Below are 20,000 nucleotides of genomic sequence, written 5' to 3'. Positions count from 1 at the left end.
TCCTGACTGATGTCTTGAGATGTTGCTTCAATATATCCCCATAATTTTCCTGCCTCATAATGCCATCTATTTTGTGAAGTGCACCAGTCCCTCCTGCAGCAAAGCACCCCCACAACATGATACTGCCACCCATGTGCTTCACGGTTGGGATGGTGTTCTTCGGGCTTGCAATCCTCCCCCTTTTTCCTCCAAACATAACAATGGTCATTATGACCAAACAGTTCTATTTTGGTTTCATCTGACCAGAGGACATTTCTCCAAAAAGTACGATCTTTGTCCCCATGTGCAGTTGCAAACCGTAGTCTGTCTTTTTATGGTGGTTTTGGAGCAGTGGCTTCTTCCCTGCTGAGCGGCCTTTCAGGTTATGTCGATATAGGACTCGTTTTACTGTGGATATAGATACTTTTATACCTGTTTCCTCCAGCATCTTCACAAGGTCCTTTGCTGTTGTTCTGGGATTGATTTGCACTTTTCGCACCAAAGTACGTTAATCTCTAGGAGACAGAACGCGTCTCCTTCCTGAGCGGTATGACGGCTGCGTGGTTCCATGGTGTTTATACTTGCGTACTGTTGTTTGTACAGATGAACATGGTACCTTCAGGCGTTTGGAAATTGCTCCCAAAGATGAACCAGACTTGTGGAGGTCTACAATTGTTTTCTGAGGTCTTGGCTGATTTCTTTTGATTTTCCCATGATGTCAAGCAAAGAGGCACTGAGTTTGAAGGTAGGCTTTGAAATACATCCACAGGTACACCTCCAATTGACTCAAATGGTGTCAATTAGCCTATCAGAAGCTTCTAAAGCCATGACATCATTTTCTGGAATTTTCCAAGCTGTTTAAAGGCACAGTCAACTTAGTGTATGTAAACTTCTGACCCACTGGAATTGTGATACAGTGAATTATAAGTGAAATAATCTGTCTGTAAACAATTGTTGGAAAAATTACTTGTGTCATGCACAAAGTAGATGTCCTATGCGACTTGCCAAAATTATCGTTTGTTAACAAGAAATTTGTGGAGTGGTTGAAAAACAAATTTTAATGACTCCACCTAAGTGTATGTAAACTTCCGACTTCAACTGCATATACTGTATCCTTCACTATCTATTCTTTACTATGTATTGCATCTTAGCCTCCCTATCACTGCTCATCCACATATTTTATACTTATATATTCTCATCCCATTCCTTTACTAGATTGTTTGTATTAGGTTTTGTTGTGGAATTTGTTAGATATTAGGTGTTGTTGTGGAATTTGATAGACATTAGGTGTTGTTGTGGAATTGTTAGATATTACCTGTTAGATACTGCTGCACTGTCGGATCTAGAAGCATAAGCATTTCGCTACACTCGTAATAACATCTGCTAACCGTGTGCATGTGACTAAAACAATTTGATTTGATTTGATTTGATTTAGGTTCCAGAGTTAGCCGCTGGAGGATTGGTGGTTTGAATCCCAGGGCTGGAGGGTTTCTGTGATCAGTACCTACTGCCGTTGTTCTCTTCAGCAAGGCACTGAAACCCTAAACCCCCCGGAACCCAGTGCTTCCTGCTTGCCTCTCGTATGTGTGTGGTGTTTCTTCTCAGAGTGATGGAACAGGATTAAGGTCCTGAGAGAGCTGCGACAGATCAGGCTAAAATCTCATCCCCTGAGGGTCTCTTTCGTTCTCTCTCACAATTCAATTCAAAATGGCTTTATAGGCACGGGAAACATACATTGCCATAGCAAGTGAAATACATAACGAATCAAAGGGAAATAAACAATCATAAATAAACAGTAAACCTTACAACTGTTTTAAAAGAATAGAGGCATTTCGAATGTTATATTGTGGGGGTGTACAGTGTTGTAAAAATATTGAAGAGTTTAAGTACAAAAGGGAAAATAAATGAGTTGTATTTACAATGGTATTTGCTCTGCCTCATTCAGGGTTTACAGTGCATTCAGACAGTATTCAGACCTTTTCACTTTTTCCACATTTTGTTATGTTACTAGCCTTATTCTAAAATGGATTAAATAAAAAATGTCCCTTATCAATTCTATACACAGTACCCCATAATGACAAAGCAAAAACAGTTTTTTAGGAATTTTGAAATGTATAAAATGTTTTAAACAGAAATGGCTTATTTACATACCGTAATTTCCGGACTATTGAGCGCACCTGAATATAAGCCGCACCCACTGAATTAAATTTTTTTATATATTTTGAACATAAATAAGCCGCACATGTCTATAAGCCGCAACACCTCGGCCGTCTGCTCTCTGTGTGTTGACCCAGTCTTCAAGCTCATTTTCTAGTTCGGGCCATCTGCTTTTCTTCCCTCTGAAAGCTTTAGTTGTCTTTTTGCACCGAGTCAATTCCTCACGCTGCTGTTTCCAACGTCTTATCATCGACTCATTAAGACCAAGCTCCCGTGCAGCAGCTCTATTTCCTTTTCCAACAGCCAGATCAATCGCCTTCAACTTGAAAGCTGCATCATATGCATTTCTCCGTGTCTTTGCCATGAGGGTGACAAAATGACTACCGTAATCAGAATGATGGGAAGTTTGAGAGCGCTCGATTTAATCTAAACAGTAAACAAAAAAGTTGTTTGACCTTAACCCGTTCGGCAATTTCATTGGTCTAATGAAAGCTTCATGCCACCAAAAAACTGAGCACGTCACAGAATGTGTTTTTTTGAGAGAAAAAAATTTGAAAGCGGGAAAAATCCATATATTAGCCGCGTCATTGTTTAAGCCGCGAGGTTCAAAGCGTGGGAAAAAAGTTGCGGCTTATAGTCCAGAAATTACGGTAAGTATTCAGACCTTTTGCTATCAGACTCGAAATTGAGCTCAGGTGCATCTGTTTCCATTGATCATCCTTGAGATGTTTCAACAAATTTATTGGAGTCCACCTGTGGTAAATTCCATTGCTTGGACATGATTTGGAAAGGCACACACCTGTCTATATAAGGTCCCACAGTTGACAGTGCATGTCAGAGCAAAAACCAAGCCATGAGGTCGAAGGAATTGTCCGTAGAGCTCCGAGACAGGATTGTGTCGAGGCACAGATCTGGGGAAGGGTACCAACAAATGTCTGCAGCATTGAAGGTCCCCAAGAACACAGTGGCTTCCATCATTCTTAAATGGAAGAAGTTTGGAACCACCAAGACTCTTCCTACAGCTGGCCGCCCGGCCAAACTGAGCAATCGGGGGAGAAGGGCCTTGGTCAGGGAGGTGACCAAGAACCTGATGGTCACTCTGACAGAGCTCCAGAGTTCCTTTGTGGAGATGGGAGAACATTCCAGAAGGACAACCATCTCTGCAGCACTCCACGAATCAGGCCTTTATGGTGGAGTGGCCAGACGGAAGCCACTCCTCAGTAAAAGGCACATGACCGCCCGGTTGGAGTTTGCCAAAAGACACATAAAGGACTTTCAGACCATGAGAAACAAGATTCTTTGGTCTGATGAAACCAAGATTGAACTCTTCGGTCTGAATGCCAAGCGTCACATCTGGAGGAAACCTGGCACCATCCCTACGATGAAGCATGGTGGCAGCATCATGCTGTGAGGATGTTTTTCAGCGGCAAGGACTGGGAGACTAGTCAGGATCAAGGGAGAGATGTACAGAGCAAAATACAGAGAGATCCTTGATGAAAACCTGCTCCAGAGCGGTCAGGACCCCAGACTGGGGCGAAGGTTCACCTACCAACAGGACAACGACCCTAAGCACACAGCCAAGACTACACAGAAGTAGCTTCGGAACAAGTCTCTGAATGTCCTTGAGTGGCCCAGACAGAGCCCGGACTTGAAGCCATCGAACATCTCTAGAGAGACCTGTAAATAGATGTGCAGCAACCCTCCCCATCCAACCTGACAGAGCTTGAGAGGATCTGCAGAGAAGAAGGGGAGAAACTCCCCAAATACAGGTTTGTCAAGCTTGTAGCGTCATACCCAAGAAGACTCGAGGCTGTAATCGCTGCCAAAGGTGCTTCAACAAATTTCTGAGTAAAGGGTCTGAATACTTATGTAAATGTGATATTTCAGTTGTTGTTTTTTATTTGCAAAAATGGATAAAAAAACTGTTTTTGCTTTGTCGTTATGGGGTATTGTATGTAGATTGATGAGGGAAAAACTATTGAATCAATTTTAGAATAACGTAAGCAACATAAGAAAATGTGTAAAAAGTCAAGAGGTCTGAATAGCGACATACCAAAGAAGACTTGAAAGGTGCTGCCAAAGGTGCTTCAACAATGTACTGAGTAAAGGGTCTGAATACTTATGTGAATGTGATGTTCCATTTTCTTTTATATACATTTGAAAACATTTCTAAAAACCTTGCTTTGTTTTGTCATTATGGGGTATTGTGTGTAGATTGATGAGGGGGAAAAAACTATTGAATCAATTTTAGAACAAGGCTGTAACGTAACAAAATGTGGAAAAAGTCAAGGGGTCTGAATACTTTCTGAATGCACTGTATATCCATGTTGATATGCGCCACCCGGTGGCCATTCTATTTAACGACATCTAGCTTGCTATTTTTCTTTGGCGCTGAGAAGGGCACCAGGAATAATTTAGTTAAGAGTCATTGTTGAGAACGGTTGCCGCACTTCTGGTTATCTCCTGCCATCCTTGTTAAAGCCTTTGAAGCATTGCTTTTTCACTTTGTTTCATCAATAAAACACTGGAGGTTTTTGGAATCCTCACAATGATTCTGTTTCTTTTTAAATAGGTTTGGCTGGCTGTCAAATTACAGTTACACACACCAGAAGGAAGACCATATAGTGTTTGTTCACTGGTTGCCGTTTTCTTATGTCAACAGGTTGCAAATCTTGCTACTGTGATGGTAACTGTGGTATTCACCTATTAAATATGGGAGTTTCTCAAAATTGGATTCGTTTTAGAATTCTTTGTGGGTCTGTGTAATCTGAGGGAAATACAGTTGAAGTCGGAAGTTTACATACACTTAGGTTGGAGTCATTAAAACTCATTTTTCAACCACTCCACAAATTTCTTGTTAACAAACGATAGATTTGGCAAGTCGCTTAAGACATCTACTTTGTGCATGACACAAGTAATTTTTCCAACAATTGTTTGCAGACAGATTATTTCACTTATAATTCATTGTATCACAATTCCAGTGGGTCAGAAGTTTACATGCTGTAAGTTTACTTTGCCTTTTAAACAGCTTGGAAAACTCCAGAAAATTATGCCATGGCTTTAGAAGCTTCTGATAGGCTAATTGACACCATTTGATACAATTGGAGGTGTTGTCACACCCTGACCTGAGAGAGACATTTTCTCTGTTTGGTTAGGTCAGGGTGTGACATGGGGTGGGCATTCTATGTGTCATATTTCTATGGTTTTTTTTTGTTTGTTGTTGATTGGCCTAGTATGGTTTCCAATCAGAGGCAGCTGTCTATCATTGTCTCTGATTGGGAATCATACATAGGCAGCCCTTTTTCCCTCCTTCAGGGTGGGATCTTGTTTTTGTCAGCTCAGTAAGCCTGGAGAACGTGACGTTCGTTTTTTCATTGCTTGTTATTTTGTTTGAGTGTTCTGAGTTACAATAAATATAAATATGAATACGTACCACGCTGCACCTTGGTCTACTCCTTTTGACGATCGTCACGTGTACCTGTGGATGTATTTCAAGGCCTACCTTCAAACTCAGTGCCTCTTTGCTTGACATCATGGGAAAATCAAAAGAAATCAACCAAGACCTCAGAAAAAAATTGTAGACCTCCACAAGTCCGGTTCATCCTTGGGAGCAATTTCCAAATTCCTGAAGGTACCACGTTCATCTGTACAAACAACAGTGCACAAGTATAAACACCATGGGACCACGCAGCCGTCATACCGCTCAGGAAGGAGACGCGTTCTGTCTCCTAGAGATGAACGTACTTTGGTGTAAAAAGTGCAAATCAATCCCAGAACAACAGCAAAGGACCTTGTGAAAATGCTGGAGGAAGCAGGTACAAAAGTATCTATATCCACAGTAAAACGAGTCCTATATCGACATAACCTGAACGGCCGCTCAGCAAGGAAGAAGCCACTGCTCCAAAACCGCCATAAAAAAGACAGACTACGGTTTGCAACTGCACATGGGGACAAAGATCGTACTTTTTGGAGAAATGTCCTCTGGTCAGATGAAACCAAAATAGAACTGTTTGGCCATAATGACCATTGTTATGTTTGGAGGAAAAAGGGGGAGGCTTGCAAGCCGAAGAACACCATCCCAACCGTGAAGCATGGGGGTGGCAGCATCATGTTGTGGGGGTGCTTTGCTGCAGGAGGGACTGGTGCCCTTCACAAAATCGATAGCATCATGAGGCAGGAAAATTATGTGGATATATTGAAGCAACATCTCAAGACATCAGTCAGGTCACAAATGGGTCTTCCAAATGGACAATGACCCCAAGCATACTTTCAAAGTTGTGGCAAAATGGCTTAAGGACAACAAAGTCAAGGTATTGAAGTGGTCATCACAAAGCCCTGACCTCAATCCTATAGAAAATTTGTGGGCAGAACTGAAAAAGCGTGTGTGAGCAAGGAGGCCTACAAACCTGACTCAGTTACACCAGCTCTGTCAGGAGGAATGGGCCAAAACTCACCCAACTTATTGTGGGAAGCTTGTGGAAGGCTACCCGAAACGTTTGACCCAAGTTAAACAATTTAAAGGCAATGCTACCGAATACTAATTGAGTGTATGTAAACTTCTGACCCAGAAGCTGAAATAAATCATTATTCCCAATAAATGTGGGAATAAAGGCTGAAATAAATCATTCTCTCTGCTATTATTCTGACATTTCAAATTCTTAAAATAAGTGGTGATCCTAACTGACCTGAAAGAGGGAATTTTTACTAGGATTAAATGTCAGGAATTGTGAAAAACTGAGTTTAAATGTATTTGGCTAAGGTGTATGTAAACTTCCGACTTCAACTGTATGTGTCTCTAATATGGTCATACATTTGGCAGGAGGTTAGGAAGTGCAGCTCAGTTTCCACCTCATTTTGTGGGCAGTGTGCTCTCGAGAGCCAGTTGTGCCTTCTGCGGCATCTCTCAAAAGCAAGGCTATGCTCACTGAGTCTGTACTTAGTCAAAGCTTTTCTTAACTTTGGGAATTTTCTTAATTCCCTCCCTCCCTCCCACTCTGTTGTCTGTGAGGAGTACTTTACTAACCACAGGAGATAACATAGAGAGAGGAGCAAGGACAACACACACAAACACACTAGTACACACACTCAATACACCCACACACTACACACATAGATAATAGAGAGTGTGAGAAGAGAGGGGAAACAGAAAGAGAGAGGAGATAAGAACAAAATGTCACACCATCATTCAGAGAGGGAATGGGTAGGGGTGGATAGAGGTAGAGAGAGAATGGGTAGGGGTGGATAGAGGTAGAGAGAGAATGGGTAGGGGTGGATAGAGGTAGAGAGAGAATGGGTAGGGGTGGATAGAGGTAGAGAGAGAATGGGTAGGGGTGGATAGAGGTAGAGAGAGAATGGGTAGGGGTGGATAGAGGTAGAGAGAGAATGGGTAGGGGTGGATAGAGGTAGAGAGAGAATGGGTAGGGTGGATAGAGGTAGAGAGAGAATGGGTAGGGGTGGATAGAGGTAGAGAGAGAATGGGTAGGGGTGGATAGAGGTAGAGAGAGAATGGGTAGGGGTGGATAGAGGTAGAGAGAGAATGGGTAGGGGTGGATAGAGGTAGAGAGAGGAGGGGTAGGGGTGGATAGAGGTAGAGAGAGAATGGGTAGGGGTGGATAGAGGTAGAGAGAGAATGGGTAGGGGTGGATAGAGGTAGAGAGAGAATGGGTAGGGGTGGATAGAGGTAGAGAGAATGGGTAGGGGTGGATAGAGGTAGAGAGAATGGGTAGGGGTGGATAGAGGTAGAGAGAGAATGGGTAGGGGTGGATAGAGGTAGAGAGAGAATGGGTAGGGGTGGATAGAGGTAGAGAGAGAATGGGTAGGGGTGGATAGAGGTAGAGAGAGAATGGGTAGGGGTGGATAGAGGTAGAGAGAGAATGGGTAGGGGTGGATAGAGGTAGAGAGAGAATGGGGAGGGGTGGATAGAGGTAAGTAGAGAGGGAATGGGTAGGGGTGGATAGAGGTAGAGAGAGAATGGGTAGGGGTGGATAGAGGTAGAGAGAGAATGGGTAGGGGTGGATAGAGGTAGAGAGAGAATGGGTAGGGGTGGATAGAGGTAGAGAGAGAATGGGTAGGGGTGGATAGAGATAGAGATGGGATGGATAGAGAGATAGAATAGGGAGGGATGGATAGAGAGATAGAATAGGGAGGGATGGATAGAGATAGATGGAATGGATGGATATAGAGATGGGATGGATAGAGAGATAGAATAGGGAGGGATGGATAGAGATAGATGGGATGGATAGAGATAGAGATGGGATGGATAGAGAGATAGAATAGGGAGGGATGAATAGAGATAGAGATGGGATGGATAGAGAGATAGAATAGGGAGGGATGAATAGAGATAGAGATGGGATGGATAGAGAGATAGAATAGGGAGGGATGAATAGAGATAGAGATGGGATGGATAGAGAGATAGAATAGGGAGGGATGAATAGAGATAGAGATGGGATGGATAGAGAGATAGAATAGGGAGGGATGAATAGAGATAGAGATGGGATGGATAGAGAGATAGAATAGGGAGGGATGAATAGAGATAGAGATGGGATGGATAGAGAGATAGAATAGGGAGAGATGAATAGAGAGATAGAATAGGGAGGGATGGATAGACAAAGAAAAGAGAGGGATGGATAGATATAGAAAAGAGAGAGATGGATTGATAGCGATAGAATAGAGAGGGATAGATAGAGATAGAATAGAGTTGGATGGATGGATAGAGATAGAGATAGAATAGGGAGGGATGGATAGAGAGAGAGATATAATAGGGAGGGATGGATAGAGATAGAGATAGAATAGAGAGAGATGGATAGAGAGAGAGATAGAATAGGGAGGGATGGATAGAGATAGAGATAGAATAGAGAGAGATGGATAGATAGAGATAGAAATAGAATAGAGAGAGATGGATAGAGAGAGAGAGATAGAATAGGGAGGGATGGATAGAGATAGAGATAGAATAGAGAGAGATGGATAGAGAGAGAGAGATAGAATAGGGAGGGATGGATAGAGATAGAGATAGAATAGAGAGAGATGGATGGATAGAGATAGAAATAGAATAGAGAGAGATGGATAGAGAGAGAGAGAGAGATAGAATAGGGAGGGATGGGGGTCATGGTCATGTGCGTTTATTGTACTGTACTGACTCTGTATTTGTGTCTCTCTCAGGGCAGGATCGTAGCGAGGCCGGGTTGATCAGGCGGTTTAAGGGGGATGGCGTTCGCTACAAGGCTAAACTCATCGGTCTGGACGAAGTCATGGCCGCGAGGGGAGACAAACTTTGTCAAGACTCCATGATGAAGCTCAAGGTGAGTGTGTGTGTGTTTGACCCCGAGGACAGGGAATGAGGGGGAAGGGGGTCTGAGGTAATAATGGAACATAATGAGGCGGAGATGGGGGAGAGAGGAGAGAGGATGGGGGAGAGAGGGGAGGTGAGGATGGGGGAGAGCAGAGCAAGGATTGGGGAGAGAGGAGGTGAGAATGGGTAGAGAGGAGGGAGGATGGGGGAGAGCGGTGAGGATGGGTAGAGAGGTGGTGAGGAAGGGGAGAGAGAAGGGAGGATGAGGGAGAGAGGAGGTGAGGATAGTGATTTAGGCTCCTATCTCATTTAACATGCTGGGTAATTGTGTGACAGAAGGATAGGGTGAAAAGGTGAGGAGAGGTGAGGGGTGAGGAGAGGTGAGGGGTGGGGAGACGTGAGGGGTGAGGAAAGGTGAGGGGTGAGGAAAGGTGAGGGGTGAGGAGACATGAGGGGTGAGGAGACGTGAGAGGTGAGGGGTGAGGACAGGTGAGGGGTGAGGAGACCTGAGGGGTGAGGAGACGTGAGGGGTGAGGAGACGTGAGGGGTGAGGACAGGTGAGGGGTGAGGTGAGGGGTGAGGAGAGGAGGGGTGAGGACAGGTGAGGGGTCAGGGGTGAGGACAGGTGAGGGGTGAGGTGAGGGATGAGGAGAGGAGAGGAGAGGTGAGGACAGGTGAGGTGAGGGGTGAGGAGAGGAGAGGTGAGGGGTCAGGGGTGAGGACAGGTGAAGGGTGAGGTGAGGAGAGGAGAGGTGAGGGGTGAGGAGCAGAGGCAAACGGTGCATTGATCAACTTGTTTCCCAATTTGCTCATCCAGACAGGAAATACACACACCAGGGTTTCCGTTAGGAAAATATGGCGCCGGACATTTGACCGGCAACATTTTAATTTACCGTACATTTGAGAAATTTACCGGAGCCTTTTGCATTGGATGCGTAAACTGATTAGGGCGTCCACCCACAGTGCTCAGAATGACACAAATCACATTTAAACTATGGTCATTCATATTAACAGAACATGCAAGTCCAGGATGCAATGGTTTGTGGTCCTTCTTACCAAATTCTGATGTGCACTTTGAACATGTTAGAATAACTGTCCACATTTACTTTTCCTCAGCCAATAAGATGAGTAACGAACAGCAAAATAACTAGCTTATGTCAAGGCTTTGGTCGACAGAGAAATAGCCTATTCCAAACAGACTCTGAGCCAGTTGGGACGATAGATCCCAGATTCATACAACCGGTAGTCCTAAACTGGATAAAAAAGATTTTGACCGGGTCTTTTTCAGAGTTCCCTGTTGTTCAGAACGCATCACAAGATGCTGCGGCAGCAGCTCCTCTGCTGTCAGACAGATTTTCCACTCGAAGGCTCTGTATATGTATGCTGTACACGTGTGCTGAGATACATAACGAATAGACTATACACACGTGCTAATTTCATTCCACAAAATGATGCAAATTAACCTGTAGACCGATAAGCATGACCAGTCAAATGTATTTACATCGACTGGTATTTTGGTATTTACATCGACTGGTATTTTGGTATTTACATCGACTGGTATTTTGGTATTTACATCGACTGGTATTTTGGTATTTACATCGACTGGTATTTTGGTATTTACATCGACTGGTATTTTGGTATTTACATCGACTGGTATTTTGGTATTTACATCGACTGGTATTTTGGTATTTACATCGACTGGTATTTTGGTATTTACATCAACTGGTATTTTGGTATTTACATCAACTGGTATTTTGGTATTTACATCGACTGGTATTTTGGTATTTACATCGACTGGTATTTTGGTATTTACATCAACTGGTATTTTGGTATTTACATCGACTGGTATTTTGGTATTTACATCGACTGGTATTTTGGTATTTACATCAACTGGTATTTTGGTATTTACATCGACTGGTATTTTGGTATTTACATCAACTGGTATTTTGGTATTTACATCGACTGGTATTTTGGTATTTACATCGACTGGTATTTTGGTATTTACATCAACTGGTATTTGGTATTTACATCGACTGGTATTTTGGTATTTACATCGACTGGTATTTTGGTATTTACATCGACTGGTATTTTGGTATTTACATCGACTGGTATTTTGGTATTTACATCAACTGGTATTTTGGTATTTACATCAACTGGTATTTTGGTATTTACATCAACTGGTATTTTGGTATTTACATCAACTGGTATTTTGGTATTTACATCAACTGGTATTTTGGTATTTACATCAACTGGTATTTTGGTATTTACATCGACTGGTATTTTGGTATTTACATCGACTGGTATTTTGGTATTTACATCGACTGGTATTTTGGTATTTACATCGACTGGTATTTTGGTATTTACATCGACTGGTATTTTGGTATTTACATCAACTGGTATTTTGGTATTTACATCAACTGGTATTTTGGTATTTACATCAACTGGTATTTGGTATTTACATCAACTGGTATTTTGGTATTTACATCAACTGGTATTTTGGTATTTACATCGACTGGTATTTTGGTATTTACATCAACTGGTATTTTGGTATTTACATCGACTGGTATTTTGGTATTTACATCAACTGGTATTTTGGTATTTACATCGACTGGTATTTTGGTATTTACATCAACTGGTATTTTGGTATTTACATCAACTGGTATTTTGGTATTTACATCAACTGGTATTTTGGTATTTACATCGACTGGTATTTTGGTATTTACATCAACTGGTATTTTGGTATTTACATCGACTGGTATTTTGGTATTTACATCAACTGGTATTTTGGTATTTACATCGACTGGTATTTTGGTATTTACATCGACTGGACAATTGGCCGGCGCTAATTTTATTGATCTGCTTTTCTATATTCTTTCTATCAGACAAAAGCCAGCTATTACCGGCTAGCGGAAACCCTGAGACACACACACGCACGCACTTCTGCTCTTTCCTCCTCCTCTCTGCTCTTGTCCATTTACAGTAAGTAGACGTGTGTTTGTGCGTGTCTATATCCTGCCTCTTTGTGTCTGTTCTGTAGGGTATAGCAGCAGCAGGGCGCTCTAAAGGACACCACAAACAGAAGGTGTTTCTGACTGTCTCCTTTGGAGGGATCAAGATCTTTGATGAGAAGTTTGGGGTGAGTTTTAAAGGTGTGTGTGTGTGTGTGTGAGTGTGTGTGTGTGTGTGGTGTGTGTGTGTGTGTGTGTGTGTGTGTGTGTGTGTGTGTGTGTGGTCCAGGGGGACAGGTGGGCTTGTTAATGAGGCAGCTCTAAGTAGTCCCGGGGGAAATCAGGAGGACCTAATTGAAACCTCCTAAGTAGATCAGAATACAAACCTGGTTTATCGTCTGATATCAGTGCAGTCTGTCTTTCTCTGTGTGCAGGGTGCCACGGTGTGTGAGTGTGTGTGTGTGTGTGTGGCCTTGCCTCTCTACCTCCCACACCGCAGCCATACTGCTTACATCCCCCGACCCCCCTTATGGACGGATGGATGGATGAGCTCTCTCACGGAAGAGGGAAGGTCGTGGAGGATGGAGAAGAGGAGCGAGGGAACATTAATTTCTCCTCCGTCCCCACAGAGGGCGGGTGCCCGTGTTCTCGCTCTCTCTCTATCATGGTCACCGTGGCGATGGAGGGGTGGAGAGAGGGAGAGAGGGAGAAAGGAAAAGTGCGTATGTCAACCCCTCTCCAGCCTCAGAATCTCACGAGGAACCGGGGTTCAATCTACCGGCATGCATGTTTGTGTGGGCGTGCGTACGTCCTGTGTGTTTATGCGTGTGGCGTACGTGCGTGTGATCCCGGGGCCTCTCCTGCTGGCTTGGTTATTGGAGGGGAGGGGCTCTTATTATTGTCAGGTCAGTCAATGGGAGTGATGACAATCATCAGCCTACTTATTAAATATAGAAGGCATCAGTCACACACCACTGTGGCTGCTGCCGGGTGCTCTGTACTGTCAGAGCTCTGTGTGGGGTTGACAGATACACATCTCTGTGTTTTGGGTGTCAGTGCTGCGTTCTGAGATTGCCTCTGCCTGTAGTGACACATCCAGTGAGCAGATGAAATGATCAACTCGACTGCCTACAGCGACGCGACTGTCATTGCCACTTACACTCACACACACACACACACACGTACACGGATGCGCACACACACACACACTTGTGTGTGGGTGTATGTGTGGCATCGGTATGCATGTGTGAGCGTGCTATGTGTGTTTGTGTGTGTGTGTGTGTGTGTGTGTGTGTGTGTGTGTGTGTGTGTGTGTGTTTGGAAGTCAGTGTAAGTATGTGTGAGCGTGTGGGCAGAGTCAGTCCCTGCTCCCGTTCTCTGGGACAACCAGTGCCATCTGCCATGGGCACAGCCATCCCTCCCTGGCGCAAACGCTCTGGCTAAACTGGGGGAAGTAGGGGAACTAAAGACTGTTAAACGAGCAGGCGGGGGTGTGTCTGTGTGTGTGTGTGTGTGTGTGTGTGTGTGTGTGTGTGTGTGTGTGTGTGTGTGTGTGTGTGTGTGTGTGTGGGGGGGGGGGCTGAGGAGGTCTAATCCCCCTTCTTCCTGCCTGGCACAAAAACACAACAGAGGCTCACAGGGAATAGTGTGACTGTCTCCCTCCGTCTGTCCTCAATTTGGCAAGGGGTGTGTGAGGGCCACTTCCTGCTGAGAGCTGTCTGAGCTCTGAAAATAAGTACTGCCAGATCCTCTCCCTCCTCTCTCTTTCTCTCCCTCCTCTCTCTTTCTCTCCCTCCTCTCTCTCTCTTCTCTCCTCCCTTCTTTCCTCTCTTCTTTTCATCTCTAGATCAGGGGTCCAGTCTCTGACTGTGTTTCTCTGCCTGGTCTCTCTCAGGTCCTCCAGCACCACCATGCGGTCCATGAGATCTCTTACATCGCTAAGGACATCACAGACCACCGAGCCTTTGGTTATGTCTGTGGGAAAGAGGGCAACCACCGCTTCGTAGCCATCAAGACAGCACAGTCTGTGAGTACCGTGTGTGTGTGTGTGTGTGTGTGTGTGTGTGCCTTTGTTTGCTTTTCTGTTGTCCATGACTCCCCAATGTCCTCTGCTTGCCCCAGGGAACATTGTCGTGTTCACATTAAGATCCTGACCCTTGAATCAGCTCCCTACAGATAGAGAGCTATATTCTCTCTGTGTTGTTGCTGTCTGTGTCTCGTGTCTGTGTTTTGTGTGAGGCTGTCTCTGCTCTCTGCTGCCATATTGATTTCCCGTAGCGACTCGATGAGTGTGTGAGTGTGTCATCACCTCTAACGACCCGTCAATCCTCCCAGGAACTGACCTGGCGCCCTGGGAAACAGAGCAACCCAGCAAGCTGCCATGTATTCCTCTGTGTGTGCTAGGAGAGTTCCGTCCCTGTAGTGTTTTCTGAGGACCGAGACGACAAGAGAGATGTCTGTTCACTACTAATTATATACAGTCAGAAGAGAGAGGGAACAGAGAAAGTGATGAGAGAGAGGAAAGAAAGTGATGAAAGGAGAGAAGAGATTGAGACTCACACTACATGATTTATCTAAGACTGAATCAGAGTTCAGATGTGGTAGGAAGGAAGTAGGAACATGTTGGAAAGCAGCACTATACTGGTGATGTCCGAACACTGCCTGGGAACTCCCTGTTATGCCTCAATCAAATATTAAACATGATCTATATTTCATTGTTCCCCAGGCTCACCCCTCAGAATCCCCAGAATCCCCAGCTCTCTGCTCCGATGCTGTTCATAATGAAACTAAGACCTCACATCCAAATGCTTTATTACACTGTGAATGTGAGGTGATGTGTGTGTGTGTATGTGCATGCTTGTGAATGTGTGTGTGAGAGTGTGCGCCTGCCTGTATATGCTTGTATATATGTGTGTGTGTGTGTGTGTGTGTGTGTGTGTGTGTGTGTGTGTGTGTGTGTGTGTGTGTGTGTGTGTGTGTGTGTGTGTGTGTGTGTGTGTGTGTTACAACTCGCTCTCAGTCTCACGTCAGAATTAGATGTTGATCCATGTTTCTCAAACATCAAATTTCTAAGTTGTTCCAAAAGTCAAATTTTTGTTTAAGGTTAAGTTTAGGCATTAACTCCGGAATTGTAAGGTTAGGTATTAACTCTGAATGGTAAAGGTAAGGGTTAAGGTATTAACTCTGCATGGTAAAGGTAAGGGTTAAGGCTAGGTATTAACTCTGCATGGTAAAGGTAAGGGTTAAGGTATTAACTCTGAATGGTAAAGGTAAGAGTTAAGGTATTAACTCTGAATGATGAAGGTAAGGGTTAAGGTATTAACTCTGCATGGTAAAGGTAAGGGTTAAGGTTAGGTATTAACTCTGCATGGTAAAGGTAAGGGTTAAGGTATTAACTCTGAATGGTAAAGGTAAGGGTTAAGGTATTAACTCTGCATGGTAAAGGTAAGGGTTAAGGTATTAACTCTGAATGGTAAAGGTAAGGGTTAAGGTATTAACTCTGCATGGTAAAGGTAAGGGTTAAGGTATTAACTCTGAATGGTAAAGGTAAGGGTTAAGGTATTAACTCTGAATGATAAAGGTAAGGGTTAAGGTTAGGTATTAACTCTGCATTGTAAAGGTAAGGGTTAAGGTATTAACTCTGAATGGTAAAGGTAAGGGTTAAGGTTAGGTATTAACTCTGCATGGTAAAGGTAAGGGTTAAGGTATTAACTCTGAATGATAAAGGTAAGGGTTAAGGTATTAACTCTGCATGGTAAAGGTAAGGGTTAAGGTATTAACTCTGCATGGTAAAGGTAAGGGTTAAGGTATTAACTCTGCATGGTAAAGGTAAGGGTTAAGGTATTAACTCTGAATGATAAAGGTAAGGGTTAAGGTATTAACTCTGAATGGTAAAGGTAAGGGTTAAGGTATTAACTCTGAATGGTAAAGGTAAGAGTTAAGGTATTAACTCTGCATGGTAAAGGTAAGGGTTAAGGTATTAACTCTGAATGGTAAGGGTTAAGGTATTAACTCTGCATGGTAAAGGTAAGAGTTAAGGTATTAACACTGAATGGTAAAGGTAAGGGTTAAGGTTAGGTATTAACTCTGAATGGTAAAGGTAAGGGTTAAGGTATTAACTCTGCATGGTAAAGGTAAGGGTTAAGGTATTAACTCTGCATGGTAAAGGTAAGGGTTAAGGTATTAACTCTGAATGGTAAAGGTAAGAGTTAAGGTATTAACTCTGAATGGTAATGGTAAGGGTTAAGGTATTAACTCTGCATGGTAAAGGTAAGAGTTAAGGTATTAACTCTGAATGGTAAGGGTTAAGGTATTAACTCTGCATGGTAAAGGTAAGAGTTAAGGTATTAACTCTGAATGGTAAAGGTAAGGGTTAAGGTTAGGTATTAACTCTGAATGGTAAAGGTAAGGGTTAAGATATTAACTCTGAATGGTAATGGTAAGGGTTAAGCTATTCACTTTGAATGGTAAAGGTAAGGGTTAAGGTATTAACTTTGAATGTTAAAGGTAAGGGTTAAGGTATTAACTCTGAATGATAAAGGTAAGGGTTAAGGTATTAACTTTGAATGGTAAAGGTAAGGGTTAAGGTATTAACTCTGAATGGTAAAGGTAAGGGTTAAGGTATTAACTCTGAATGATAAAGGTAAGAGTTAAGGTATTAACTCTGAATGGTAAAGGTAAGAGTTAAGGTATTAACTCTGAATGGTAAAGGTAAGGGTTAAGGTTAGGTATTAACTCTGAATGGTAAAGGTAAGGGTTAAGGTATTAACTCTGCATGGTAAAGGTAAGGGTTAAGGTATTAACTCTGAATGGTAAAGGTAAGAGTTAAGGTATTAACTCTGCATGGTAAAGGTAAGGGTTAAGGTATTAACTCTGAATGGTAAAGGTAAGAGTTAAGGTATTAACTCTGCATGGTAAAGGTAAGGGTTAAGGTATTAGCTCTGAATGATAAAGGTAAGGGTTAAGGTATTAATTCTGCATGGTAAAGGTAAGGGTTAAGGTATTAACTATGAATGGTAAAGGTAAGAGTTAAGGTATTAACTCTGAATGATAAAGGTAAAGGTTAAGGTTAGGTATTAAGTATTAGCTCTGAATGATAAAGGTAAGGGTTAAGGTATTAACTCTGCATGGTAAAGGTAAGGGTTAAGGTATTAACTCTGCATGGTAAAGGTAAGGGTTAAGGTATTAACTCTGAATGGTAAGGGTTAAGGTATTAACTCTGCATGGTAAAGGTAAGAGTTAAGGTATTAACACTGAATGGTAAAGGTAAGGGTTAAGGTTAGGTATTAACTCTGAATGGTAAAGGTAAGGGTTAAGGTATTAACTCTGCATGGTAAAGGTAAGGGTTAAGGTATTAACTCTGCATGGTAAAGGTAAGGGTTAAGGTATTAACTCTGAATGGTAAAGGTAAGAGTTAAGGTATTAACTCTGAATGGTAATGGTAAGGGTTAAGGTATTAACTCTGCATGGTAAAGGTAAGAGTTAAGGTATTAACTCTGAATGGTAAGGGTTAAGGTATTAACTCTGCATGGTAAAGGTAAGAGTTAAGGTATTAACTCTGAATGGTAAAGGTAAGGGTTAAGGTTAGGTATTAACTCTGAATGGTAAAGGTAAGGGTTAAGATATTAACTCTGAATGGTAATGGTAAGGGTTAAGCTATTCACTTTGAATGGTAAAGGTAAGGGTTAAGGTATTAACTTTGAATGTTAAAGGTAAGGGTTAAGGTATTAACTCTGAATGATAAAGGTAAGGGTTAAGGTATTAACTTTGAATGGTAAAGGTAAGGGTTAAGGTATTAACTCTGAATGGTAAAGGTAAGGGTTAAGGTATTAACTCTGAATGATAAAGGTAAGAGTTAAGGTATTAACTCTGAATGGTAAAGGTAAGAGTTAAGGTATTAACTCTGAATGGTAAAGGTAAGGGTTAAGGTTAGGTATTAACTCTGAATGGTAAAGGTAAGGGTTAAGGTATTAACTCTGCATGGTAAAGGTAAGGGTTAAGGTATTAACTCTGAATGGTAAAGGTAAGAGTTAAGGTATTAACTCTGCATGGTAAAGGTAAGGGTTAAGGTATTAACTCTGAATGGTAAAGGTAAGAGTTAAGGTATTAACTCTGCATGGTAAAGGTAAGGGTTAAGGTATTAGCTCTGAATGATAAAGGTAAGGGTTAAGGTATTAATTCTGCATGGTAAAGGTAAGGGTTAAGGTATTAACTATGAATGGTAAAGGTAAGAGTTAAGGTATTAACTCTGAATGATAAAGGTAAAGGTTAAGGTTAGGTATTAAGTATTAGCTCTGAATGATAAAGGTAAGGGTTAAGGTATTAACTCTGCATGGTAAAGGTAAGGGTTAAGGTTAGGTATTAACTCTGAATGGTAAAGGTAAGGGTTAAGGTATTAACTCTGCATGGTAAAGGTAAGGGTTAAGGTATTAACTCTGCATGGTAAAGGTAAGGGTTAAGGTATTAACTCTGAATGGTAAAGGTAAGAGTTAAGGTATTAACTCTGAATGGTAATGGTAAGGGTTAAGGTATTAACTCTGCATGGTAAAGGTAAGAGTTAAGGTATTAACTCTGAATGGTAAAGGTAAGGGTTAAGGTTAGGTATTAACTCTGAATGGTAAAGGTAAGGGTTAAGATATTAACTCTGAATGGTAATGGTAAGGGTTAAGGTATTAACTCTGAATGATAAAGGTAAGGGTTAAGCTATTCACTTTGAATGGTAAAGGTAAGGGTTAAGGTATTAACTTTGAATGTTAAAGGTAAGGGTTAAGGTATTAACTCTGAATGGTAAAGGTAAGGGTTAAGGTTAGGTATTAACTCTGAATGATAAAGGTAAGGGTTAAGGTATTAACTCTGAATGGTAAAGGTAAGGGTTAAGGTATTAACTCTGAATGGTAAAGGTAAGGGTTAAGGTTAGGTATTAACTCTGAATGATAAAGGTAAGGGTTAAGGTATTAACTCTGAATGGTAAAGGTAAGGGTTAAGGTATTAACTCTGCATGGTAAAGGTAAGTGTTAAGGTATTAACTCTGAATGGTAAAGGTAAGAGTTAAGGTATTAACTCTGCATGGTAAAGGTAAGGGTTAAGGTATTAACTCTGAATGGTAAAGGTAAGAGTTAAGGTATTAACTCTGCATGGTAAAGGTAAGGGTTAAGGTATTAACTATGAATGGTAAAGGTAAGAGTTAAGGTATTAACTCTGAATGATAAAGGTAAGGGTTAAGGTTAGGTATTAAGTATTAGCTCTGAATGATAAAGGTAAGGGTTAAGGTATTAACTCTGCATGGTAAAGGTAAGGGTTAAGGTATTAACTCTGAATGGTAAAGGTAAGAGTTAAGGTATTAACTCTGAATGATAAAGGTAAGGGTTAAGGTTAGGTATTAACTCTGAATGATAAAGGTAAGGGTTAAGGTATTAGCTCTGAATGATAAAGGTAAGGGTTAAGGTATTAACTCTGCATGGTAAAGGTAAGGGTTAAGGTATTAACTCTGAATGGTAAAGGTAAGGGTTAAGGTTAGGTATTAACTCTGCATGGTAAAGGTAAGGGTTAAGGTATTAACTCTGAATGGTAAAGGTAAGGGTTAAGGTATTAACTCTGAATGATAAAGGTAAGGTTCGGTATAACTCTGC

The 20,000-nt window shown here is 42.0% G+C and overlaps 1 protein-coding gene across 1 annotated transcript in view; it reads left to right on the top strand.

The window, feature by feature from the left end:
* LOC115192418 (disabled homolog 1) overlaps window positions 1-20,000 on the top strand; it is a gene marked incomplete in the record, with an annotated part of 82,875 nt that overhangs the window by 43,150 nt on the left and 19,725 nt on the right. Inside the window, 3 exon segments of the mRNA XM_029750906.1 lie at window positions 9,295-9,434; window positions 12,462-12,560; window positions 14,267-14,398. Of these exon segments, the coding sequence (XP_029606766.1) occupies window positions 9,295-9,434; window positions 12,462-12,560; window positions 14,267-14,398 (371 nt within the window).

This window comes from Salmo trutta, chromosome 4 (assembly GCF_901001165.1).
Source record: "Salmo trutta chromosome 4, fSalTru1.1, whole genome shotgun sequence".
Classification (NCBI taxonomy): Eukaryota; Metazoa; Chordata; class Actinopteri; order Salmoniformes; family Salmonidae; genus Salmo; species Salmo trutta.
Note: the sequence above shows the minus strand (reverse complement) of the source record. Positions and strands in the feature narration are given on the sequence as shown.